Source organism: Hoplias malabaricus, chromosome 2 (assembly GCF_029633855.1).
Source record: "Hoplias malabaricus isolate fHopMal1 chromosome 2, fHopMal1.hap1, whole genome shotgun sequence".
NCBI classification, from domain to species: Eukaryota; Metazoa; Chordata; class Actinopteri; order Characiformes; family Erythrinidae; genus Hoplias; species Hoplias malabaricus.
In genome coordinates this window covers 23,293,741-23,320,682 of record NC_089801.1, presented here as the reverse complement: position 1 = coordinate 23,320,682, position 26,942 = coordinate 23,293,741, and the positions used below count along the sequence as shown (strand labels likewise).

General features: G+C 42.3%; 1 protein-coding gene across 1 annotated transcript; it reads left to right on the top strand.

Moving 5' to 3' along the window:
* Positions 1-24,115, top strand: LOC136679015 (scavenger receptor cysteine-rich domain-containing group B protein). The gene is made up of 12 exons (XM_066657270.1): positions 1-39; positions 6,921-7,065; positions 8,489-8,521; positions 10,114-10,149; positions 11,728-12,030; positions 14,099-14,170; positions 15,376-15,690; positions 16,485-16,562; positions 17,080-17,148; positions 18,173-18,487; positions 21,642-21,719; positions 23,140-24,115. The coding sequence occupies exons 2-12, from the start codon at positions 6,951-6,953 to the stop codon at positions 23,454-23,456; spliced, it is 1,731 nt and encodes a 576-aa protein (XP_066513367.1). The 5' UTR covers positions 1-39; positions 6,921-6,950; the 3' UTR covers positions 23,457-24,115.
* Positions 24,116-26,942: the final 2,827 nt, after the last annotated feature.

Sequence of the window (26,942 nt, the reverse complement as noted above, 5' to 3'; positions counted from 1 at the left end):
GCTCGCAGAATGATCATGGACAATTCACAAATCACATAAGTATACAGCCGCATAAGTAGATAACATCGTTTGAATAGCCGCAGTTCCCACTAGCGCTCAGCCCTAGAAGCAGCTTTAGAAGTAGTGCATGTTTCGCAGGATCTGGCAACGTCAAAACCTTTACCATGTTTTTTTGCCTTTTCATGATCATGATTGTTGTCTGAATGAGGCTTGAGAAAGATCAGACACCACGCAGCGCATACACATGAAAGCTTATTGTTCTGAAAAGGATTATCCCGAGTGAAACAGAATCGCCTGCTCATCCATTCGCCGGCCATCTGAGCCACACTATAGGCTCAGGGCAGGATGCCCTGAAAGAGCAGGATGGTCCACACGTTTCTCTATGGTTTAGGGAGGATTAGCATGTTTAGAAGCAATCTCTCTTTGGTGCGTCACCGCTACTGCTTCAGCTTGGAGGCCCTGGGTCTTTTTCTATAGTGTGTACTAGTGTTTATGTACACTATATGGACAGAAGTATTGGGACAGCCCAGCTAATCATTGAATTCTGGTGTTTCGTTCAGCCCTATTGCCACAGGTGTTTAAAATCAAGTCTCTATTCCTGTAGTCTGAATTAACAATTTTTTTAAAGTCTAGGTCATCCCAAAGACCTCACTGAATTCTAGCATGGTGCTGTAATAGGATGCCATCATTGCAACGATTCATTTTGTGAAATATCTTCCATCCTAGATATTCCATGATAAACAGTGACTGGTATTATTGAAAAGTGGAAAGGTTTAGGAACCACAGCAACTGGCTGACCATGTATGGCAGACCATGTAAAGTTACAGAGGGCTGAGACACACCTTGTAGAAAATTCACCCATGTGCGGCTAACGTAATGACTGGTGTTCCAAGCCTGCTGTTATTAGTGCAAAGAGGAACCAACTCCATATCAGTGCCTGTGGACATAGAATGGGAAGTCATAAAAGCTCCTGTAGATGTAATGTGTAGGTGTCCCAGTATTTGTGTCCATATATTGCATGTTCAGACAGACACCTGTGTAACCTTGGGTACACTACACAACTTTCAAAGTACTACACCGAACTCGTTTCTGTATACAGGAATGCACTGGTAAAGCAGATTCCTTGTGCTGTTAACAGGTATAAGCCCAAAATGTTCCCCCTTCGTCTCTGATTACGACAAGCTTGCATTAAGCACAGAGTGTGTGTCAGTTACTGTAACTTGCTCTGTCTTCCCCAAATGCTGTGTGAAAATGTTATCTTTCCCAGCCGTTCATGGTACACTCAATAGTGTGTCCTATAAAGAAATTACCTTTGAGAATTTATTAACCTTTGTGCTGCATTGAACGAGGAGATAAAGTTGTTTAAGATATTAACACCTTCTAATGCAGCATACATTGTCATTGTTTTTTTTAAATTATTATTTTATTTCTACTATATACTCACAGAAAACAGAAAAAACACTGTTGTTGGTTGTACATCTTAGAACCTTTGATAATGTAGTCATATTTTATTTTATTTAAATGTTTTTAATTGATTTGATTGCAAACATCCAATTTCAACTGCAGAGATTTTTTTCTATTATTTTTCAAAAACAGGGATATTATGAGAACTTACAGATATTCACCTTTCCTTTTAGTGAAGAGAACTGAATGTACTTACAAGGTACACAACTGGACTTTAAAACCCCAGCTGTACATGCAAGGATACATTTACATTGTCTGTATTTTTAGCAAACAACATTGTACCTGTACAGGACATTTCTGTGTAGATATAATAATACATAATATACATAATAATACATAATGTGTAGACCCTTGAAATGTGTTTTTGATGACACCACAGGGTACTGCACAATGTGTAAAGTATTAAGGCACGTGCGCACGTGTATACACACATCTCATATCCAATGTGTAATATCACATGCACCCCATCTTAGGCACATGTTTCCACACAGCAGACACAGACTCAAACTCACATACGCACACCAGCACCTTTCAGACGAACGGGACAGTGCCTTGCAGGAGCCCAGCCTGAAACTAGAGATGCTCAGGAACCTGTGAAGGGTTGGCTTTCAGCTCTCTCTGTTTCTGTCTTCCTCCCCTCCCTCAGTGCTGTCCAGTCTTTAAGCGCACATCGTCCAGGGAGCAGGTGTGAGAGCAATACATTAACATATAATAGCAAGGCCTTGCTGGGGGTTACGTAACCAATAGGAGAGGAGGTCAGGAACTTATATGCTCTGAAGGTTACGGAGATGAAAGACCCTGTATCTGTGCGGCTTGACAACTGTTTTTTCCCCCTCCTTCTCCTGTACAAAGTTCTGATGTCCAGTTCTGAGAGGTGGAGAACAGTCTCGGAAAGAACCAGCTGTCTTAAATCATAGGACAAACACCGTAGTGGCTGTTTTTATGGTGATAGTACTCCATTTTTTTCTTGGAATTATATTGTTGGGCTTTTTTTTTTATTTTTTATTTTTTGGTGAGTGTGGGGAAGAAAATCAAAGCCATTTTTCTAAGGTACGTTTCTTATGGTGCTGATGTTTTTGAGGATTTACCTTTTCATTTAAGAAAGGAGATGCAAATCCTCAATGTAAGCTGCGAATTGAAGTGTTGTCTCGTTTCTCTTTTACATATCTTTCCGTGCTTGGCTGAAATTCAAATGATTTCAAAGGGGTCACAGAAATACAGATCTGTAGATTGTTGCATGTTACCTCAGGATCAGTTTCACCTCGGCTTTCTCACGTTTTGCGGAGAATGTATTCGAGATTTCACTCTGCTGTTAGTCTAATTCAGATTATTGTCGGTTGGGTTTGTTAATGGAAAAAGTATACGCTGTTATTACACCCCGCGAACCGGATAAGGGCCTGATAAACACGCTGACAGACGTGATTCAAGACCATCGCAAATTCCAACTTCCAAGTCTTGATGGAGAAGAGGTCGGCCCACTCATTGCTTCTCTCCCCTTGTTTATCTGTGAGGTTTTAAAGTGGACTAGCTTTTGTTCGCTTCTGAGATCTTTCAGCCATTTCTCAGAGTCGGAGGAGAGGAGAGGAGAGGGAGGGGAAGTGCGGGACGACACAAAAGGCGACATTATTCCCCTGTGGATCCGCGCTGCATCCAGCCATGAATGGCGTATTGAAAAACACAACATTGGGGGACTAGATTATTTTTCATGCCTCATAACTGAGGCGTTTGTCTGCCGGCTCACAACACTTGGGAGAACGGTGCGCAGAATGGTTGGCGGCAGTGTTAATACATTGGCAGGCCCTAATTGAGGGGACAATGAGCCTTGTGATGGCTTTTTAGAAATGGAGATCTGCTCAGTTTAAGCCGTCCAAACCTAGGCAATGCTCGGAGTAGCCAGCATACTGCTGTAGAATGCAGTAGAACTGATGTGTTCTACTGAAGAGACTGCTACTTTGGAGTTCTATAATGACTTCTTAGTTTGCTTCTTGACTTTGCAACAAAGAGCTTAGCTTCAAAATTAAAACAGTAAAACATGGAGCATGAACTATGACTGAATTATGATTAGAAGCTACACTTTTGCCCCTTGATGCATCGTTGTAGCAGAAGATTAGCTAAAGGCTAGCCCTAGACATGGCCCTTCTTCACCCCATCACTAAATACATTGAAAGTTAATGCAAGTGTCTATTAAATAACATAACGGACTTGTGCAGCTATTGTTCTCCTCCAAACCTGTTGACCTGTCTGATGGCATTCTGTTAGAATTGATTCAAAAAGAAGCAGTGGCTAGTTTCACTAATCGACCCAAGGAGCATGAGCTTTCTACATTGTGTGATTTGGGGAAGATGAAGACAAAGAAGAGGACCTCTGCCTGCACACTGGTGACCATTTCTCTAACTAATGCAGGGCATACCACAACCCCTAGCGTCCAGCCTGAGGAGGAAGTGGACAGGTGACTGTAGCCACGCAGTCTCAGCCCCCCTCCCAGTCCCCCCCAATCCCTGGAGAGAGGGAGACAAGAGGCGCCCTGCTGGTGTCATCAGCTGCCTAAGCGTTCTGGAGAGCCCCAGTGACAGATTCACAGGAAGCAGTGCTTAGGCCCCGCCGATGGCAGCCACGGGCAGCAGAAACGGCTTTTTGTGCGCCCTCAGCCCCGGAATGTCCACTATCTGCCCGGCCGGAATATCAAATTCTCAGCTCGCCCTGGGATCCTGAGCCCCAGCCTGATGCTCGCCCACATTCCAGTGGAAGGTCAGGAGGGATTTGGGAAAAGCAAAAAAAAAAAAAAAACCTGAAGATTGAGGAAAAAGGGGTAGGATCACATGGGCTGCTCTTGGGCACGACTGACAGACAAACATGACATGGACTGTGTCAGGGATGAAGGCAAGACTTTCAGTGAGTTTTACAGTAGTTTTGTGATATTTAAGACATTCATTTCTCATCAGTTCATTTTCAGTTTAATTCAGAGTACAATGTTGCTAAAGAATAATTGCTAAATAAATAATAATTAAGGAAAAATAATATTAAAGTAATAAGACAAAAATAAGTAAGCAATACAAAACAAAACAACAAATCATAATAATGAAAATAAAATCTGAAATTCTTATAAACATTGTTTAATTAGATGAGTGTAGGATACAGCGAAGGGTATATCTGGGGCTGGAGTGTAATTCATTATCCCTCAGGTGGCTACATTTTGCAGGAAAGGATTTTGCACTCCCTTCACCGAGCAAAATCTATAGTTTTTCAGTTTCTGGCAAAATTTCCCTTTTTTTTTTTAGTAAAATATTGTCCAATTTGGTTACATTTATCACACTGGAGGAGAAAGCACAGCTGTGACCCATCCTCACCACTGCTCTGTCTCTTATTTAGTGTCATTAAAATTAGTGTGGGCCATTGCATTCAGCACTGGTTTAAATCATATTCAGGACACTTCCTGAAGTCTGAGCTACAATTCTAGGGATTTCACAAGATTTTCAGGTAATTTCTGAAGATCCAGGTTCTGAATTTCTGCTTTTCAAGTCCTATGTGATTAGGAGATACCTGCCTACCAAAGGAAACAGCTGCAAGACTGTGGTCCAGCCAGCCACATCTCACAGGTCAGTGCTGGCCTACCTCCATGAAGAATGAGCAAACCCTACAGAGACGGAAGATTCACTAGGACTCACCATTCAATCATGCCTTTTTTGTAGAGGGAAAATAGATGGGAGTAGCTCTGATCATGGGGCACAAACAGGACAAGCAACCACGAGCCCAAGAAATGGTTGACTGGATCATCAAACATATGCAGATGACACCCTCAACCAGAAGACATGGAGGAAGATACGTAGAGGAGTGGACCCTGCATCAGTGTGGGATCAACACTAAGAAGCAAGAAATGCATGAATTGAGAACTGAATCTGTCAACATCAGTACTGCAGTGATGGAATACTATAACACCACACGCCATCACACAGCGACACCAGGCACAAATGTGTGATCAGTCAATTTATTTGTACTCAAGTGGACTAGTTTGTGTTTCGGTAATGGCTGTGTGTGTAGAGGCCTGGGGAAATGGGTCAAACAGGTCAAATACTAGCGTCTGGGCACATGCCAATTGCCAGTCGATCAGTCACACATTTTGTGCATTATATGCTCACAACACACAGCACACACACAAACACACACACACACACATGTAAATATAGTGTACATATATTTTGCAGTGCCACAAAGTAATATTATATTATAGAAAATAATGATAAAATACGCAGAGCAGGTGTATGTTTTATATTTGCAATGTGTTTTAATACACCTTAAATTTTGCAAACTGCTAATGCTTGATTTCCCTTTCCTGCAGGAAATATTGTGTCATAAAATGCTGTTCCTCAACAGTGACTTACAGAATTCAAAAGGATTTAAAAAGAAATCTGACCTGCTAAAATCCTTTTAAAAAATTACATGCATTTTTATTTTCCGTTTGGAACATTGATCTCCACAGAACAGGCTACTCCTGCACATTTACTGAACAATTTCATTTTCAGACCTTTGTTTAAAACCACATTTCGTGTTTTATATTTAAATGTTTCTAACATATCGTCACTGTCCAATGAAAAATCTTTTTAACTTTCAATGGAAGTCAATGTAAAAAGTACATTTGGAGCATTTCTATTGGGCCGTTCATCATGACATAGCCACACAATGTGAAGGACAGCTGCTGTGTTGAAATGATGTAGTAAACAAAAAATCCACAAAAATAGAAATGTTTCTCAATGGACAGCGATGGTATAAATATTGTGGTTTTAAATGTGCAAAATACTGCCATATTAAATACATATGACTGTGTGTAGTAAAGAAATGTTTTCTCGTTGTGTAAATGCGTGTGGTTAGAGGAACTCAGGTGGGCTAAATAAAATGCCCTTGCCGTCCAGTTTTGGGCAGCCCTGCTGTATACGTTTTATTTGCTATGTGGGCAGTCAAAGTCATGGTGTCACTGCCAGCCATTGGTTTTTGCCCTCACATCTCCACGCTGCCCTCTCACTCATCAATACAACTCTGGTTTAATCCCAAATGGTTTAGCTTTTGTTATTTAGTGCACTATATAGGGTATCATAGCCTTTAACATGTGGGGGATTTGCAGGGCACTACATTTCAAGCACAGATCCATTTGAGACAAAATCCACTGACGCTAGCCTGAGGGCCTGGAATCTGTTGTTGTTGTTATTGTGTTGTGGGGGGTTTTAAAGGACAGTATACTATGAGAGAAAACACTGTCCAATCAGGGCAGAGAGAAGTGAAGTGTTAGTCCAGAGACTGAAGTAACAGATGATGGACATGTTGCAGTATATGTGTGTGTACAAGTGGGAGACTTAGGAAGAAGAGCATTAACGGTAGGAAAAAGAAGAGGAAGTCCCGCATGAGATAAAGGTATTCTCCAGGAGTGTTTAATCCAGTGTGTACACTTGTTTGTGTTCATTAAGGTGTCGGGGTGGGTTCGTCCTCAGGCTGCCATGCGAGGCCACGGTTTGCTGAACAGTGTGTTTAGGTGCAGGAAATCTGCTGCCTGTGTCCTCATCTTTCTGGCCTCACTGCTGCTGCTGGCCTGCACCGTTCTTCTTCAGCTTGGTGAGTCCAAAGTGGTGTGTGTGTTTCTGTTTACACACTCTGATTGTGCTAATGTTTCTTCTTTGTGGGGATCACAAGGGGTTGTAAGGTTATGGAAAGTTTTAATGTTATTCTAGGAATAATTATGAATAGTGTAAGTCTCCACAAAATGAATATATGTAAAAGCCCACATAGAATAAAAGCAAATTTGTGTGTGTGTGTGTGGGGGGGGGGGGGGGGGGGGCGTGGCTTCTCAGTAACACGTTTTACAACAAGAAATGGTCCTTAGTCTTAAGCCTAATTTGGACAGTATCAGTTTCTCACAAGCAAATGGAACAATGTAGTTACTTCTAATTAATTACAACCCTAACCCGAGTATAAATGTAACTAGTTACTACCTCAATCTGTACTAAAAGTTATCAGCACTGATGAAGAAAGACTCATAAACTCAAACAGATGAGAAGCATTTTGAGACAACTCTGTAGGGGAAGTGTTAGAGGTGGGTTTAAGGGTAAGGAGCAGAGTTAAGGTAAGGGTTAGGCTTAGAACAGGGTTGGTCCAGAGAAATGAATGGCATAAATTAACACAGTGGTGCAATTCTATACATTTGCGCTCTGCTGCCACTGTCAGGTGAAAAGTGATGCCGTGGGCCAATTAAAATCCTACAGCCGGCCGCATTTGGCTTTTGGGCTGGACTTTGGACACCCCTGGCTTAGAGTCAGGGGTAGGTTTAGGGTATGTCTAGGAATATGGGTAGGTTTAGGGTTATGGTTAGAGTTAGGTGTAGGTTTAGGTGTAGACTGTGGTGCCAAGTACAGGGGCAAAAGCACTGACCCTTGCTTTAGTGCCACCTCAGTAGTGGGAAGAACTACTACATGTCTCACAATTTACAATTTGGCTCCACAATGCATTTTAGAAAAGGATAAAAAATAATAATATAAACCCTAAAGCATGCTTGGACACCAGTTGTGCTCCCTAGGAGGTATTTAGGAAAGTAATTTAGCACAGGTTTTTCAGAACAGTCAGAAATGCCTTCAGTGACATAAAAGTCTTTGTTTAATTTTTCTTCTCTGTAACAATGCTAGAAGTTAAAAATATAGATCATTATTTATAAATCCATACAGAGGATACTGTGTATCACCCAGCTTTAGTAGCATCTTTATAGCTGTTAGCGTGCGCCTGGCCTCTACAGGTCCATTCAGTGGTTGAAAATAAATTAAACTGGAAGTGGCTGAAACTGTAGTGTAGATATTTTCTGTCAGGTGTATTGTCCACAGGTCAGGCTCATAATGTCAACTACAAACTGCTTCAACTTCCTTTGCTAATTATTACATATTATTACTTTTACACATTATTATTGTTTTGAAATTCCTATGCTGGGACATGGTTTATGAAATATGACATTTTACTTATTAAATATTTTATCCCATGTATTCCCATACAGGAGAACACAGAGTGACACGACGTTCAGTTTCTGGTAAGTATTCCACACAAGATACTTGCATTTTTGTATTGTTAGCATAACAACAGCATGAGAATATTAATTCAGAATCAAAGTAAAGGGTGGGCCATTTATATGGATACACCTTAATAAAATGGTAATGGTTGGTGATATTAAACCTTTCGAGATGGGTGGTGACCATGGTGTCCATTTTGAAGTCGGCGATTTTGGATCCAACGTTTGTTTTTTTCAATGGGAAGAGGGTCATGTGACACATCAAACTTATTGGGAATTTCACAAGAAAAACAATGGTGTGCTATTGTCAGGATCGCGGGGTGGACTGACGGAGATGGACGCACTCGCTTAAACACAGTACTTTATTTACAAAATATAACAAAACAAAGAGACTTTAACAGAAAGACAACACTCAAGGAGCTAAGCAGGCTAAACTGGACACGGGGAGATAAACAGGGCAAACGGGACAGACAGACTTGAGAAATAACCAGACTATGGAACGAAACAATGACAGAGGAAATGAAACGACAACATGAAACAACGGAGACAGACAGACCGGACTGAGCAACATGACACAGCAACAATGGAAGCGAAACAAGGGAACTTAAATACATAACACAGTCAAGACACTCCTAGAACAGATAACGAGGGGGAGGGATTACAAACGACACTGACGAGAACACTGACGGGGAAGAGGAAGACAGGCGGGACATGGGCGGAGACATGGACAATAACAAACAGAGCCATGTGCTAAGAGAGCACATGGCGGGGAAAACAGACACGACAGGACAAGGGCGTGACAGCTATTATATAGTGGAATGAATTCGGCAGTGTACTGAATGATTTCAGACAGTATACCTCATGCAGATTTTTACCAAACAATGGGTATCCACTATCTGAGAGGGTACATCTGTTGTGCACTACATATTGTTTGGGATTGTTTGAGTGCAATGACAATTGAGCACTATGTTCTCAGACACCACTACAAAATCGTGAACCCCCAAAATAGTGCACTATAAAGTGAATAGGGCACAGTTTAGGACACAGCCATAGTGTTCTTGATGCAAAGCCCACACCCTTGTGGAGCAGTTCAGGGAACAGTGAGGGAGTGATGGCACCTGTTTGGCTAACCAAGATTGAGTGAGTATGTGAGTGAGTGAGTGAGTATGTGATCAAATACGTGACTCAGTGTTTGCGATTGAACATGTATGTGAGTAAGGAAGTGTGTGTGTGAGTGAGTTACAACCCGGATCAATTAAGTGTTTCACACCTACAGAACTTCACTAAGATTTACCTATGGCTAAATGCTTAAATATATAGTTCTTGCTTAAATGCTAAAAATGTACATTTTGGAGACACTATATAATAATTTGTAAGAAATGAATCTTTGCTAGATTGTTAAAAGCAACCCTTTGCTTGGCTGCACATGGCTGTGTATATATGTCTGTACAGCAGTGAGTCTAGCTGGAACTAAATTGGCTTCCTGCTTCAGCAGGTCTAAAATTACAGGAAAATAGATATAGTAGATACTGGGTACTGTAACTATGGAAGGCCAAGAACCTCCTTTCAACAAATAATTTGACCAAAAATCTCTCTCTCTCTCTCTCTCTCAGCTAATAACAACACAAAAGGCTCCATCTCGTCTCATGGTGAGTGTATTCTCAAACTTTTGCTCTGCACTTACAGGTTTTGAACTTTTTATATAACCCCCACTCCCCACACACAAACACACACACACACAGACCAACACATAATTAAGGAAGGAGGGTCTATGAAAATGAGGGAGGGGAAGCAGTGAAAAAAGGGAGTGTGTATGTGTGTGTGTGTGTGTGTCTGAGAGAGAGAGAGAGAGAGAGAGAGAGAGAGAAAGCAAAAAGATCACATCAGCCTGCAAGGCACAAAAAAACAGGTCACTTCCCCTTGCTCTCAATTTACATAATCCCCATTTCCATCGCTGTGCCACCTCTCTCTCTCTCTCTCTCTCTCTCTCTCTCTCCCATTTTGTTCATTTCTGGGAGTCCTATTTCATATTTAGCCTTAAATCAATGAGGATTAGAGGCATTCTTGTTACTCTTAGCCTTTATTATATCGGAGGCACGCAGCTCAGAGTCGTCTTTTGTTCTGTCACTAACAGACCGTAAGGTGACGCAAAAGTACACTCTTTCAGGCTTTCAGTCTGTAAAACATGGAGATTTTCACACTCCTGAATGAGTAAAGCGGTAATATTGTAAGTACTGGGACCAAAATTAACGGAAGTGTCTCTGTCAGGACCATAAAGGAAGTACAGCTTTCCTTGGGTTAGGTTGTAAACCACGTCAAATGTCCATTTATTATGCCCCTCTGATTATAGATTAAACCTAAAATCCCTAAAAACTCATGTCTATTAAACATCCAGTCTTTTATCCATATTCTGAAAGCATTTCTTCGGGTTTGTTGTAGAACAGCAGACAACGGCAAGACTGCAAGGGAAGCTCAGCTTACCCTAAAATGTCAAAAAATAAGTGATCAAATATATACTGTTGTGTGTACATGTCATTGAATAAATATGCACTACAACGCACTCAATTTTTGTTCAGAATCAGCTTCTTATCACTGGTAAAGACGCAGCTTTCCTCTCAATCATTCCCGCAGTTTCACAGTGCTTTAAACAGTGAGGACGCTGAGCGTCCACAGAGTTCAATAGCGAAACGAGACGAGTCATTGGATAAATGCTGGGCTTTGTCCCGCCCATCGGACGCCCAGCGTCTCTGGGGGTCTATGGGGCAGTGGGCTGGCCTCGGCTGGCCCGGACGCTCAGCTTCTGCATGATGATTGGATGATCTGTCTGAGGCTGAATCCCTTTTTGATTGACGACAAAATGAGCGAATCAGCGATCCTTTGGTGTTAAGATCCGTGGGAGCACAAGCAGACACACTTCACATGGGCCAAGGCCGTTTAACAGCCTAGCTCTGCTGGCCATTGAGAGGACACTAGTCAAGTCCCTGGAAAAGACACCTTGTTGGTACGACAGGGTCACAGATCATTTTCTTAAAAAGGAACGGAGGGTAGAATTTACGTATAACACATTTTATGATGTAGGCCGAAATTGAGCTTCCCCTCCTTGAAAGACCAGCATCCGCCACTGGTTTAGAAGTAGGTCCAGATCTTACCCAGAATCACTGGTCGTAACGCAGGATCCCCTCTCACCATCATCTTCTTCTTTCTGCTTTTTTTCTTTGTCCCCACAGTACGGTTGGTGAACGGCAGAAGCCGGTGTGAGGGCCGAGTGGAGATGCAGCACAATGGCACGTGGGGCACGGTGTGTGACGATGACTGGGACATGGTGGACGCCAACGTTGTGTGTCGGCAGCTGGACTGTGGCGTGGCCGTGGCTGTGGGCAGCAGCTCCAGGTTTGGCCAGGGCTCTGGGCCCATTCTCTTGGACAATGTGGACTGCAAGGGAGGAGAGACAGACCTGAGCCAGTGCGGTAACCAGGGCTGGGGCATCCACAACTGCTACCATTACGAGGACGTGGCTGTCATTTGCAAAGGTAAAGTAAATGTGAAAACTACAGTTCAGATGTTTGGAATCGCTGTTTTTGTTAATACATGAGCAATAATGGGGGGTTGGTTGTGTGGTGATCACACAGCTCTAAGATCTCGGGACCCTTGGTTTAATCACTGTCTCAGGTGATGGTTTTCTCTCACAGTCCTAGAAAAACCTGCTGGTAGGTGGATTGGATGTTGGAAGTTGTCGTCAGGTGTGAGTGTGTGAAATTTTTGATTTGAGTGCGAGTGACTAGGTCAGAGTGCAAAATTGTCCAAAGGTGTGAGTAAGGCTGGACAGTAGGCAGTAGGTGTATGTTTGATGTTGAAGTCATGTTTCGTGTTTGTTCTTAGAAGTTTCAGTGGATTTTATGTTGTTCGTATGGATTTTATGTTTGTATTGTATCGACCAAACTATATCGTGATATGAATTTTGGCCATATCGTCCAGCCCTAGGTGTGAGTATATGAAAAATTGAGTTTATCCATAGGTGAGTGTGTGTGTATGTGTGTGTGTGAAATTGTTCACAGGTGTGTGTGGTGCCCTGTGATGGACTGGTGCCCTGTCTAAGGTGGGTTCCTGCCTTGTGCCCAATGGATCTGGGTGGGTTCTGGACCTGCTGCAACACTGATTGAGATGAGCCACTTACAGACAATGAATGAATAAATGAATGAATAATCATTAGCTGTTGTAATCATCATTTAACTCATTAGCAATCTCTCACAGTGCAGTATGATGGTCCCCCTTGTGGGGTTCTTATTATGAAGAGGCCTTGTCTAGAACCACAGTGTCTTGCAGTGTGGGCATAGGTCTGGGTGCTGGAGGAGTTTTTTGTTTCTTTGTAGCTGCCGATCCTCCCCATGGAATGTGGCTCCTTCATGTAAACAGTCTCTCCATGCAGCTCTGTCCTCCCAGTTAGAGCTGCTCATGTAGGATTTTTGAGGTTGATCCTGATGATATGCTAAATACGCCAAAACCCTAAGGCTTGTAGATGTAGATGTTCTCAATTAAGTCATTTGCTAATTAGAGTGTCGTTTATACGAAGTCCTGAGGGAGCAGAACTCCCAAGCTACACTACTGAACAATGACAAATTAACCCCTGCAGGATAAGACCTCTTTGTTTCTACATTTATCGTCCATTTTATCAGCTCCACTGACCATTTTTGTTAAAAAATTACAGACAGTAGTCCACCTGTTGCTCTGCCTACTTTGTTAGCCCCCTCCAACCCACATAGGACCACCACAGAGTAGGTTTAACTTGGGTAGGGGATCATTCTCAGCTGTGCAGTGATATTGATGTGGTGGCATGCTACAGCAGTGATGCTGGAGTTTTTAAACACAATGCTCATTCACTATCCACTCTAGACACACCTCCTTGTCAGTCCATCTTGTAGATGTAAAGTCAGAGACAGTAGCTCATCTGTTGCTGCAGCTTGGGTCGTCCTTAAGTTCTTCATCAGTGGCACAGGATGCTGCCAACTGGACGCGTTTGGCTGGATATTTTTGGTGGGTGGACTGTTCTCATTATCTGTAACCGCTTATCCAATTCAGGGTCTCGGTGGGTCCTACCTGGAATCATTGGGCGTGAGGCGGGAATGCAACTTGGAGGGGGCGCCAGTGCTTCACAGGGCAACACACACAGTCACACATTCACTCACACCTACGAACACTTTGGTGTTGCCAATCCACCTACCAACGTGTGTTTTTGGACCGCGGGAGGAAACTGGAGCACCCACGCGGATATGGGGAGAACACAGCACACTCCTCACAGACAGTCACCCGAAGCGGGAATCGAACCCACAACATCCAGGTCCCTGAAGCTGTGTGACTGCGACACTACCTGCTGCACCACCGTGCCACCTCCATCAGGGATGGAAAAAGATTTATAAACTCTAGCAGCACTGCTGTGTCTGATCCCCTCGCACCATCACAACACACAGTAACATTACATCAGAGTCCTGTGAAAGATCAACCACCCAAATAATCAAATCATACCTGTGGTTTGGTGGTGTAATGTCAGTAACCATCTCTCTCTCTCTCTCTCTCTCTCTCTCTCTCTCTCTCTCTCTCCAGGTAATACTGTAATAGGGCCTAGAGGAAGCCCAGAAGAACCCACCACTCCATCTCGCAGAAATTCTGGCATAAGTAAGTCACTCCCATTAAACACATTGAAGAATAAACTTAGCCGTTGTCTGCATTATGCAAGGATCATACTTTGTTATGCCCTGCATTTACATAGCCTTTCCTCAGATGTTCCTCTCATTAGACAACCCAATATAAACAGAACATTCAGGCTTGGGATCTGAATTAACCACAAAGCTGTTTAACAACTGCACCGAAACACTTCTAAGAATACCCATGTTGTGGCATCCAGATTTCCAGCCATTCCTCCGAGGCAACCTGAGATCAGCCATTGTCTTTTACCATGATGTCCATTTGCAGTGGGATATCAATGGAGGATAGGATTGCAAAGGGGTGTAAAATTTCCGATACATTTCTCGTAACTTTCCATGGGAACTTTAACTCAGGAACTTTGGAAATATGCCAATATGTAAATAAATATTATAATATAATTTCTAAGAATTATTTTTTGGTGGAACAGCAAGTAGTGTCGCAGTCGTACAGCTCCAGGGTCCTGTAGGTTGTGGGTTCAAGTCTCGCTTCGGGTGACTGTCTGTGAGGAGTTTGGTGTGTTCTCTCTGTGTCCGTGTGGGTTTCCACTTTACCATCTGATTCCCGTTAATTCCCATTATTCATTCATTCATTCATTCATTATCTGTAAGCGCTTATCCAGTTCAGGGTCGTGGTGGGTTCAGAGCCTACCTGGAATCATTGGGTGCAAGGCAGGAATACACCCTGGAGGGGGTGCCAGTCCTTCACAGGGCAAAACACACACACTCACATATTCACTCACACACTCACACCTACGGACACTTTTGAGTCGCCAATCCATCTACCACTGTGTGTTTTTGGACTGTGGGAGGAAACCAGAGCACCCGGAGGAAAACCACGCGGACACAGGAAGAACACACCAAACTCCTCACAGACAGCCACCCAGAGCGGGACTCAAACCCACAACCTCCAGGTCCCCTAGCTGTGTGACTGTGACATTACCTGCTGCACCACCGTGCCGCATTCCCATAATTACCTGTTTATTGCCATGGTAAATTTCCTAACTTTTCCTTGTTCACACTACCACTCTATTGGCGATGCTTCTATAGAGAGTGTACAAACTGTGTGGACACAGCAATGGGTTCATCTTAAAGCAGCAGAACTTCCTCATGAGGTGCCTCAAAGTTAGCTTTTTTTCCAGTTCTTCATAACCCAGCCCTTTTCTCCCCACTTCACAGGAGATGGATTTATCCGGCTGGTGGGTGGTACTGACCACTGCCAAGGCCGAGTGGAGATATATTACCGGGGCAGCTGGGGGACAGTGTGTGACGATGACTGGGGGATGCGGGATGCTGCAGTGGTGTGTCACCAGGTGGGCTGCGGCCCTGCAATCACCTATACCACCAACGCCTACTTCGGGTATGGCCGCGGCCTCATCATGCTGGACAACGTCAACTGCAACGGCTACGAGTCCCAGCTGGCCACCTGCTACAGCCTTGGCTGGGGCATCCACAACTGCGGCCATCATGAGGACGCTGGGGTCATCTGCACAGGTGTGTCTGAGACACAGTCTGTGCTCAAGCTAGATGAACTAGTCATGGGCAAAAGGAAAGTCTGTATTTCTGTTAAAGGGCATGAATAATCATTAATTCATTCATTCATGATCTGTAACAGTTTAATCCGGATCAGGATTAGATGTGTTTGTAGCATACTTGAGATCACTAGGCAAAAGGCAGGAACACACCCTGGACAGTGCAGGAACAGACATGAAATACCATTTATAATACCGTATAATATACCATATATATATATATATATATCTGCCAATGAGCCTCTAGTGGTTTAGACACGGGTCCATTCAGGCTGGGGGTATAAGGAATATTTCAGTCAAGACTGCATTCTCAATGGCAGCCAATCAGAACAGGGACCATTTACACTACAGAGTAGGACACTACATGGTGACTTCTTTTCATCCAATGTCCATCATCCAGTCATGTTTTATTAGAGAGTGTGTCCCTCCTTGCTGAAATACTCACAGTACCCGTCCGAGAAGGCTTTAGACTAGATGTTAGAACATTTCTTTAAAAATTTGATGGCATTCAACCGGAATCGTCTGGGATGTCTGGTACTGATGTTGGATTATTACTTCAGGATCACAGATAAAGCTAATGGATGGAGCTCCATCACTACAACACAATTCAATGATGTCAGGCTTTATACACCAGTTTGGCTTTGAGCATGGTAAACATAGGCTCATCAGGTCATGTGCAGCTGCTCTGACTTACAATGTGTGTGTAGGTTATGAAAATATTAGACTGAGGAGTTGAATCTCTCTCTCTCTCTCTAGGACTGGGCACTACCACTGCTCCCCCTCTTGATACAGACACCATCAGCAGAGTGTTCTTCCACAATGAGAGCACAGCAGGTATTAATGACCCAACTATATATGTGTATATATATATATATATATATATATATATATATATATGTTTGGGTGTGTGTGTGTGTGTGTGTGTATTTCTTTACCTGCTGTCTGCAAGCACATATGGGAGAATACAGAGCCAGTCTAGTGGAGCCGACCGCAGCGTCCGCCTGTGTGCTTTGGCAAACGCATTGGATTGAAGTGAATAGCCCATCTGTCACAAGCATGCACACACAAACCTGCATGCGATGTCCTCCCACACAGACACACACACAGTACCCTCACATTCACACTCCAGCAGGGCTCGCTTTTCATGCAGAAAGCTGGGAACTTGCACTGCTCCACTAGCCTCACCAGAGGGCGCTATTTTGCAGAATGAACACCATTACCCACCTCGATCAATACTAGTAATTGCAACGCTGCAGTGTTTTTCTCTCACCGCCTTCCTCATCTTCCTGTCCCCTCTTCCATTCTTGCTTTCACCTCCTCATCCTGTGTATTTTCTCTTCTTTTCCCGCAGAGACAGGAGTGACCATCCAAGTCACAGACACGACTGAAGCTTTGTCCACCACAGCCCTGACCACAAGAGGTAAAACAGGCATCATCGTCAGCACTGTCACAAAAGCAAGGAGAGGAGCACAGTGATGATTGGTACTGTTAAAAAATGTGATCGTTTGATGATGTACAAAGCAGGTCAGATCAGTTAGATCAAGGGTTCTCGGCCCTTTCCAGCACAGAGCCCATGTGTTTGAATTCATGTAGACACATGTTGGCATTTGTAACCTTCTACAAATAATGTCATGTACCTAGGTTGATGTACATCTTGGGTGTAATCATAAATACATCAGTGTTTATGTACCAATATCAGTATTGGCACTGGTACACAGAAAATATTGGCATCATCCCACAATGCATCCCCCGTAATATCTGTCTGTTTGGCATAAATCATATCCTAGGGCTACATACTGAGTATAATAATGTAGCTTTTGAACATAGCACTTATCCATCCTGGTCAGAATGGCCTTCCTAGGCTTCTTCGTGTTATAAAAACTGTTATAAAGAATACCATAATATTAATATGACCTCCTTGTTTCTTCACTAGCTGCCAATCTTATCAGCTTCTCTGACCATATAAGTCATTTTGTAGTTTTTGTTCTGCATATTTCATTAGGCCTCTTCCACCCTGTTCTTCAATGGTCAAGACCCTCACAAGACCACCACAGAGTATTATTTGGGTCCTGGATCATTGACACTGACATGATGGTGTTATAGTGTGCTAATGTCTGTAATTGTAAAACTAAAAAGTGCACCTATACAGTCAGTGAAGCTGATAAGATGGACAATGTTTATAGAAACAATGCTGTCATTTATATGATATGATTTATATGATAACTATCCAGCCAACAGTGTCCTGTGTCAACAATGTTTGAAATCTCTAGCAGCTCTGCTGTGTCTGATCCACTTGTACCAGCAAAACACACACTATAACACCATCAAGCCTAGGCTAAGAAGCAAAGCTAATTGATGTGTATAATATATTTTTAAAAAAAGGTCTAGGTAGTCAGATGGGTCCCTCCTGCTCCTTTTACCTCTCTCTCCTTCTGTTCGTTCAGAGCAGCCCACTGTCCGCTTGGTGAATGGAAACAGCACTTGTCAGGGCCGTGTAGAGGTCTCCTATAAAAGCGTTTGGGGCACGGTGTGTGATGATGACTGGGACATGGATAATGCGCAGGTGGTTTGCAGACAACTCGGTTGTGGCCACGCCCTCGCAGCCGTCCCGTTGGCGTACTTCGGCTACGGCTCCGGCCCCATCCTACTGGACAATGTAGACTGCCAGGGCAGCGAGAGAGCACTGGCCGACTGCTTCAACCTGGGCTGGGGTCAACACAACTGCGGACACCATGAGGACGCCGGGGTCATCTGCTCAAGTAAGTTAGTGTTTGACAGACAGGCACAATACATACAGTCTATTTGTTTTTAATAAATGTCATCTATCCTTGAGACTTTATCCTCTAGGTCTCCTCAGTACATGGCTCTACTGTGAGCAGAACTGACTCTCTTGTCTTTACTGTTGATATTAGTGGTACAAAACAGTGTTAAAGTGATTTAAAACGTATACATTTAATTCAAAATGCCAACATTTTCCTGCACCTTGATAATTGTTGTTTTATTCAACAAAAATAATCGATGCAAAAGCATGTGCATGAATTTGACCTGCTCTTGGGCATAATATTGTATCCAAAAGTATGTGTGTGGTTTGGTTTAGATTATCTGAAGATGGCGATTTCAGTGTTAGCCCTAATGAACATAGCACATGTTCATAGCATATGTGAGTATGTGTCACCCTGTGAAGGACTGGTGCCCCTCCTTGTGTACACCTACTAACACCAAACAAGAGAACTAGTTTGATAACTACTTTGGCAGGTCTGTATTCGCCCTTTTTACTGTCCATAAAGACAAGTGAGCATCTTAAAGAGTGACTGCATCCTGTTGATTTCAGTTAACTCCACCCCTAGCTCGACTTTGAAAATGCTCAATAAAGGAAGGGACACTTGTGTGATGTGCAGGTTTAAAGGTGGGGCAGGGCACTAGCTGACTGATCTGCAGAATGTGACTTGACCGTGTACTTTGTGATGATGAACCAGAGATAGAGCTGTCCACAATAAATATGTCATTTTCACAATTTGGTAAAAAGCGGTTCTAATTTTAAAAATGACTGGTATATTAATTTATTATTAATTAATTATTAATTATTAATATGTAACAATGGCCTAAACATACAGCTAACAGAGGGTTTCTGGGATGAAACTGGAATGACCAAATAGGTCAGCTGATCCGAAACCTACTCATCATGTGTTTCACTTATTTAAGAGAGGATCCAAAAAGCAGGAACTGAAAACGCTTTGACTGTCTCCTGTCTGGTTCTGTCTAGGACTCATCATCCTGCATCCCCTGACTGTATGTGGTAGACATGACAGTAGTATTTAGGGTTAGGTCACTACTACTTTTGGTCTCAAGAAATGTATAGCAGTTTGTTAAAGGTGCTGTATACGATTTTGGAAAAAGACTGCTGATGTTTGAACGCCACAGCAGGGCAAAGCACATTTTTTGTGTTGTGTTTCTTATTCTGAGCGACTGTGTTCATTTCCCGTTTGTAGAGCTAAGGCTAAGTACAAGAACCAGAGTTTTTTTTTCCAATGAGCACAAAGACAGGAGAGCTAGTGAATGTTTTTTTTTTTTTTTTACAAAAAGTGTCTGCAACATCAAGCTAATTTACCTGAACATTGTGCATGGATAATGCAGAGATGATGGCATCAGATGATTTTTATTCCATAGTTCCATAATGCATCTGGATGTTTTACAAAGGTGGTATAGAATTTAAACTCCAATATAAAGCCAATATGTGTTTATTATGTGCTTTTATCCTGGATTTTTCATTGCCTCATTCATAAAACTCACACTGTCATAGTGCACCAGTCACCATCATTCATTGTAAAAGTCCCAACACACACACACGCACACTTCTTTGCTCATTCAGTTCCGGTCTCTATTCCAGACTCACGCACTTCCCCCACCACAAGTATAGCCACATTACACAGCGCCAGCACCCATTCTGCTAAACCAAGCAATGCTGATTTCTCTATTCCTCTGTCTCTTCCTCTTCCAATCATAAGTGTGCAGTCACACACACACACACACACACACACCTACTTTGTTACAACACACTTTTTCATACTAACCATTATCCTATTATCACACACTGTGAAAATTAGAGGTTATTAATTTTTCAGGAGTTATTTATGAGGAAAGCGTATATATTCCGTCAACATAATGAAGGGGAATGTGGAGTACATGGAAACGTAATGAAAACTATATCCACTGTTTAGAGAACTGCCACTCACAACGGTGTAAGTGACAGAGAACCAAATCTGTCCCAGTCAGATAAATAGTGCTTTATGCTCTCATCTCTCACGTCAAGAAGCCGTTACTGAGAAAAATTGTTACTTTGTTGCCTTTTGTCTGGAAATCACATGAATGAAGTATTTTTCTGTGACATTTGGTATAGTACTGTACCGAGAGAAACACACACACACACACACACACACAATATTGCATTAACTAACAGCAGCCATAAACCTTTTTTCTATTCTGAGAAGAAACCCAAAATTCACCTCACATCTATGTGTGGTGACAGTGTCATTCTGAAAGCCCTGTGTATGAAGCAGCCCGGCGCGGCGGCATGCAAAATACAGAGGCCAGTCAGGGAACATCAGCATCAGCTGAGGCCCACAGGGGGTAAATGTACATCCCACCCAGACACGTGGAGTCAAACCGCAATAAATATATGCATGCATGTTCCTAATATACACACATTTAAGAGCAGCGAGGCGAATGAGACTGATGAGGAGGCATGACAAATCACTAATGCACCGCAATTAACCTACAAGATTAACTCCTTTTATTGCAAGGAGTGAAATGAAAGATTGATCATTCTCTGCACTATTTCTCATAACCCCCTCTCATCTACTCCACAAAGGGGTGTTACTGTGCTTTGCATCAAATAAATTTTAGTGTCTTTTTTAAAGTACATGAAATACCATTATCATTTTCATGACCATTTTCTAGGTCCCTCAGTTGGACAGTGCAGTTTTTCCTCACTATATATATGTACATGATTTACAACGAAAACAAGTGAGGTAGTCAACAGTGTTGATGGATGATATCAATACAAATATATTTCCAATCCCAACCAAGGATTTCTCCATCCAATAATGGATTTTAAAATTAGAATCTGTCCCTCTCAGATGAAGCACCGTATAATGCCCCAGTGCAGTCTTCCAGTTACATAATCCACCGCAGAGTCCTGTATTTAAATATCCTCTTACTTTTTCCACAGGGACCTGATGCCAAGCTGATTCTTTTTCTCAATCACCTGCTAACTTAGGCTAATCCAAATCCAGTTTGATTTCCATTCACTGATCTCTAGGCCTGGCTAAAAATAAACTAGACCTCATTGAAAGTATGTTTAGAAAACACAAGATGATGAAGTAAGCTTTATGTTTTTTTTTCTTTTTCATTCAGTTTTCCAGCCCTTTACAGGCACAACAAGAGGTTTCGGTGTGACGGAGAAGATGGTGACCACCTTGGCTCCAGCAGAGGGTAAGAAAGTGACCACAGTATTCACGTTAAACTTATGTTTAAAAACAGCTCTGCATCTCACAGACGTCTAGAGTTATAACTGCTGTTATGCAGTACTATTTAAAATGTATGTAAAATCTCTAATTGAGCTGGAAAATGTTTGAAAATGTACTTTAGGGGTGTTTTGGGGAGCATGCCAATGGCAGTGATGCAGTGTGGTAGAGAAAGGAGCATCAATATATGTCCTCACATTGATTAACCTTAAACTAAACATGGGCAGCTTTGAGTGAGCGAGGCATACCTTGACCCAAGGCCCCTTGTCCTTTTACATCCTTTTCTTACTGCACAGCTTCTCCAACTGAGGCTCTGGGTTTCCCTCCTCTGAGAAGCTCTCTCCTCTTCCATGGCCTTCCAATCAGGGAGAGATGCCAAGAGCTGCATTAGAGCTGGAGAAAGACACAAAGATGAGCTCTCTGTTACTGAGAAAACATGGCATGTTTAAATTTGGGGTTTGAAAGGAGCATCTACCATTGAAAAATCACCCCCCTTTTTGATATGATAGTGGAGGGAACCTCACTGTGTCTTCACAAATTTGGGCATGGCTACGGGTTCAGGAGTAATCAAGGGTTTGGGAGACAAAAATCAGTTTGTTTTGTGTAATTTCTTTTGAAATTTCTTGTACACTCTCAAGCCCTTTTTTGAATTTGCACTCAAAGCAACACTAGGTGGTATTTTTATCTTAAAAGCTTCAAAAGCATGCTGATGGATTATTGAAATTTAATAGGGTGGATAGAGCCTCAGTCTTTGCTATTCCAGACTCAGCACTTTAGAAACTGTACTCTGTAACTTTTGGAAAACCACCCACCTTCACTCCCCAACTCCCTTCTTTTAAGGGCAGTGCTGTAAAAGCAAATTACACTCTGTAGCTGTGGGGGGGAGTACAGGAGCAAAGATACCAAATCTTACCTATTGTTCCTTTAACTTAGGTATTATAATTTAGCATTTCCTTATTCTTTAAGCTGTGATAGCACATAAACTATATTTCCAAAAGCTTGCAAACATTTCTGAAATGGAGGCTATAAATAGGGAGTTTGTCCCTCCAGTAGCATCTTCTACTTTTCTGGATAGACTTGCCACAAGAGCATTACTAAGGTCAGGTCAAATGTTGGATCATTAGTTCTGGATCACAACCGTCACTCCAACTTGTCCCAGATTTATCATATCAGGCTCCATCTCTCCAGAGAACACAGTTCCACTGCTCCACAATTATTGCTGTGGGGCTTTGTACCCATCTAACACATGCTTAGGCTGGTCAGGGTGACTTTGAGCATTTGGATGTGTAGTGTAGGTGGACCCCTATTTGCACAGGAAATCCTATTGGGCCTCAAAGCAACTTCAGACTGAATTGCTCTTTTATTTCTTCTCCTGTCTGTCTCTGCAGGTACAATAAAGTTGGCAGGTGGTCAGCACCGCTGTGAGGGTCGCGTGGAGCTGTACCAAAGCGGTGAATGGGGCACTGTGTGTGACGATGCCTGGGACCTGCCAGATGCCCAGGTGGTGTGCAGGCTGCTCGGCTGTGGGGATGCTGTAGCTGCTCTGGGGGAGGCTTTCTTTGGACCGGGCAGGGGCACTATCTTCCTGGACAATGTGAAATGCACTGGCACAGAGGCCTCACTCCAGCAGTGCTCCCATATATCGTGGAACGTCCACAACTGTGACCACTCAGAAGATGCGGGCGTAACATGCTCACTCTCGTGATTCCATACCCACAACCCCACCCAGACACAATCTAGGGTGGGATGGGAGCGGTTTAGCTAACAGGACTTCTGTGTACATTTTGTAAATAACTGCTCACGCTGTTATTCTGAAAATATAGAGGTAATAGCTAGCAAATGTTCAGAAAGAAAATGATGCTAACATATGGTTATTGATAAATATACAAACATTCTAATTATGCACTTTATGAATTATATGGATCCAAAATAGGTATTTACTGTATGTATAAATGTGCATCAATTATTTTTCCACATTAGTTGTGGAAAAACAACTGATGTACAGTGGAAACCAAAGCTTTAGACCCTTTTCCTTTCTCTTTTTCTAAATACAATATTAAAATATTTAGCGCACACTGCTAGTCATGCAGTCTGATAGAGAGAGGTATTGCATTCTGGAGCCGCCAGGACATTTATTATTTACGTTCAGATGAAAGAGTTTCCCCGCAAACCCACAGACTCAGCGCTGGAACAGTGAAAGACAAAACTGACTTTGCCGTAAACAACTGCAGCATCCCAGCAGCCATACCTGTGGGTTTATTCTAAAGATGAAGACAGACGATAGTCAGACCTGATGCTTTATGCAGTCTCAAGACAGAGTAGACCTGGTCTGACATACCAAACCCATTTTTGCAAAGTCACTATGTGATTGTGACTACCAACAAATGTTGTCACTTAAACCTTTGTTGTCTTTTGTTTTTTGGGCAGAATTAAAGTCAAGGTGAATCTGAAGTCATAGCGCACGTTCCATCTGTACCACGACATATTTCTGAGTGAAAGTGTGGAATAGAGAGGTGTAAAGCCTGACTGCATTTCTCTGGAGTGTTGGAGATCAATCCAATATGTCTGGGTTGTGCTGGAGCGGCAGATGTGATCCAGAACAAATCATCCAGCATCAGTATCTGACCTCAGTAATGTTTATGTGGTGGAACACCACGAACAAATCACAGAAATATGAGTTACCAATGCAGCATTGCTTCATACTGCTTATAATTGCCAGTACAGTTGATTCGGCTGACTGGTACATGGTGTAGATTGTGTGGCAGTGTATAAATAGATTGCAATCCCCTCTGGTTACCTATGAAACCTATAAAAACTAGTCTCTGTTTATCAGGATGACAGATTTAGAAGTTATTTTCAAAAAATATATAATCTCCCAATCCCTTAAAAGAGGATAAACCTTCACTTATATTCAGTACATAACTAAGAATGGGCAAATGCTCCCACTGGCTGTTTGGAACTAGTTATCCATATCTCAGTGTAAGCAAAAACTCAGGAGATATGTCATACAGAGATTTACAAAGCAGCCTCAACAATTAAGTATAATAATTTAATGTTTACTACAGCTTCCACTTTTTTCAGTGACATCTGCAGTCATAATTTTCCACACCGCCAAAATTCAGTCTTAGAACTGATGGCATTTACTGCCCCTTAAATTCAGATAAGCAATTTGGTGTGCTAAGGTCTGCACCAGCCAGACCATTGTTCTGAGAACAGCTCTTCTCAGTAATGAACTCAGAGCATAGTGTTAAAACCCCTAGTGTTCAGAAGGATCGAGAGGAAATCTTGAGGATTTTTTTTAACATCTGTAGTAATTTCCCCTGAAACAAAATCTGATGGCATTGAAACCATGACATTTACGGTGGTCTATTGCAGTTGTTGAAAAACATTAGTTGTGGAAACTGCAGTTAAATGAGGGGTCTCTGACTTTTGCACCATGTCGGTCCAAAAAAACAGTGTATTTTACTTTACTGACCTTTATCAGATGCAATGAGGTGTTTGCTGAGGGCTAATACATATATTTATTTGAGGCTCTTCTTCAAGGTTGATATTGCTTCTTCATTTTGTTATCTGTAAAACCAAAAATAAGATTAGCTATTGAGAAATTTATATTTCAAATAGGTGCTTGAAAAAATGTAAAGGTTTCCTTACATTAGACTTAACTTAGGTCTAAATCCACCTTTTTGTGTTATGCATTCCTTCTTGATTATAGTTGGGGTCAGATTAAGACTGTGTTTGAGATGAGTTAGGATTAGGATAATTGTAAGGTCAGTGTGTGTGTGTGTGTGTGTGTGTGTGTGTGTGTGCTGTGCAACTGCACTGGCAACCTACAACCAGAGGTCTGTTGGATTCTTGGCCCAGACTCTCTTTCTGAGCACTAAGCTGCTGAGAACAGGCTTCTCCTGGATTACTGGGACCCTGCTGCCATTTGGCACCCTCCTTTAGTAGAATCAACCAACCAACAAACCTAAAAACCAACAGATAAATAAATATATAAATGCCTTCATCCACAAAACAGCTGTTCAATGGTGCGTCATGCCGTGATGATGGGACAAAATTGAAGAGATGGTGTGGGAGAGAGTGAGAAGTGGTCATATGGAGAATAATTTGGCCTGGAGGGAGACAGAGAGAGTAACTGTTAGTCACAGGGAGAAAAAAAAAGATGGCTGAGAGCAGGGGTGCAAAGACTAATTGATATGTTCCACTGTTCAACCAACATGGATCGTGCCACTTAAGCACCCCCTCCCCACCCATACACTTTTAGAAAAACTGTCACTGTGGTGATACCCTTAAGGGTACATATCCTATGCCTTTAATTAGGGAACTTAATTGTACCTTATCCTTTGTTATGGATTTCATGTGCCCCACTTCATCTCCAGGACTTATATTATGTTCTTGTGCATTTACACAGCTCTATAATGAAATCTTACAAATATTCACCTCTCATTCTGTAGAAGAGAATGTAATGTACCTTTAGGGAACACAATTGGAATTTAAAATTACTGCTGTACCTTTAAAGGAACATTTACACCTTTTGTACCATTATTGACAGTAATGTTCCTCTAATGCACCTTTTTCTCTGAATGTAGACATGGCTGCAGCTGAGGTATCCTGTGAGAAATGAAGACTGCACTTTAATTCCAAGGGCACCAATGTCTGTTCTTCACTGCCTTTTGTTAGCCACAAGTACAAAGTGAACAAATTACACGTACCAAAGATGGCAATACAAAATAGTAAGTTGCCGGTGTTTTTAAGCTTTATGATGCAGCAAATGAGTGAGTAAATGAGTTGGAAGCCAGTTCCATAAGGCTGAGGAAGTGGAGATGTTTTGCTACAATACTGCTGGACGAAGACAAATGTCTTTGCAGGCCACCTTTGGCTAGCTTTAACAGAGAGATTGGTGATAGGGAGTAAAAGAGTTGAGTATTGGTTATTGGGAGAAAAGGGCAGCAATCTTTTAATTGGTAAACACACTGACAAGCAGATAAAGCTAAATAGACCTTAGCATTATTATATATTATACATGGCAGCTTTTGTGCTTTTTGTTGATGTTGTGTGACCCAAAATGAGAGAAGTAGCCAAAGGAAGAATAAAGGTCTGCAGAGAAAGACAGAGGGTTGGTGGAGGTCAGGGTGAGATGGCTTGGATACAGAAGAGACAGAGAAAAAGGTGTGGACTAGAGGGCTAAAAT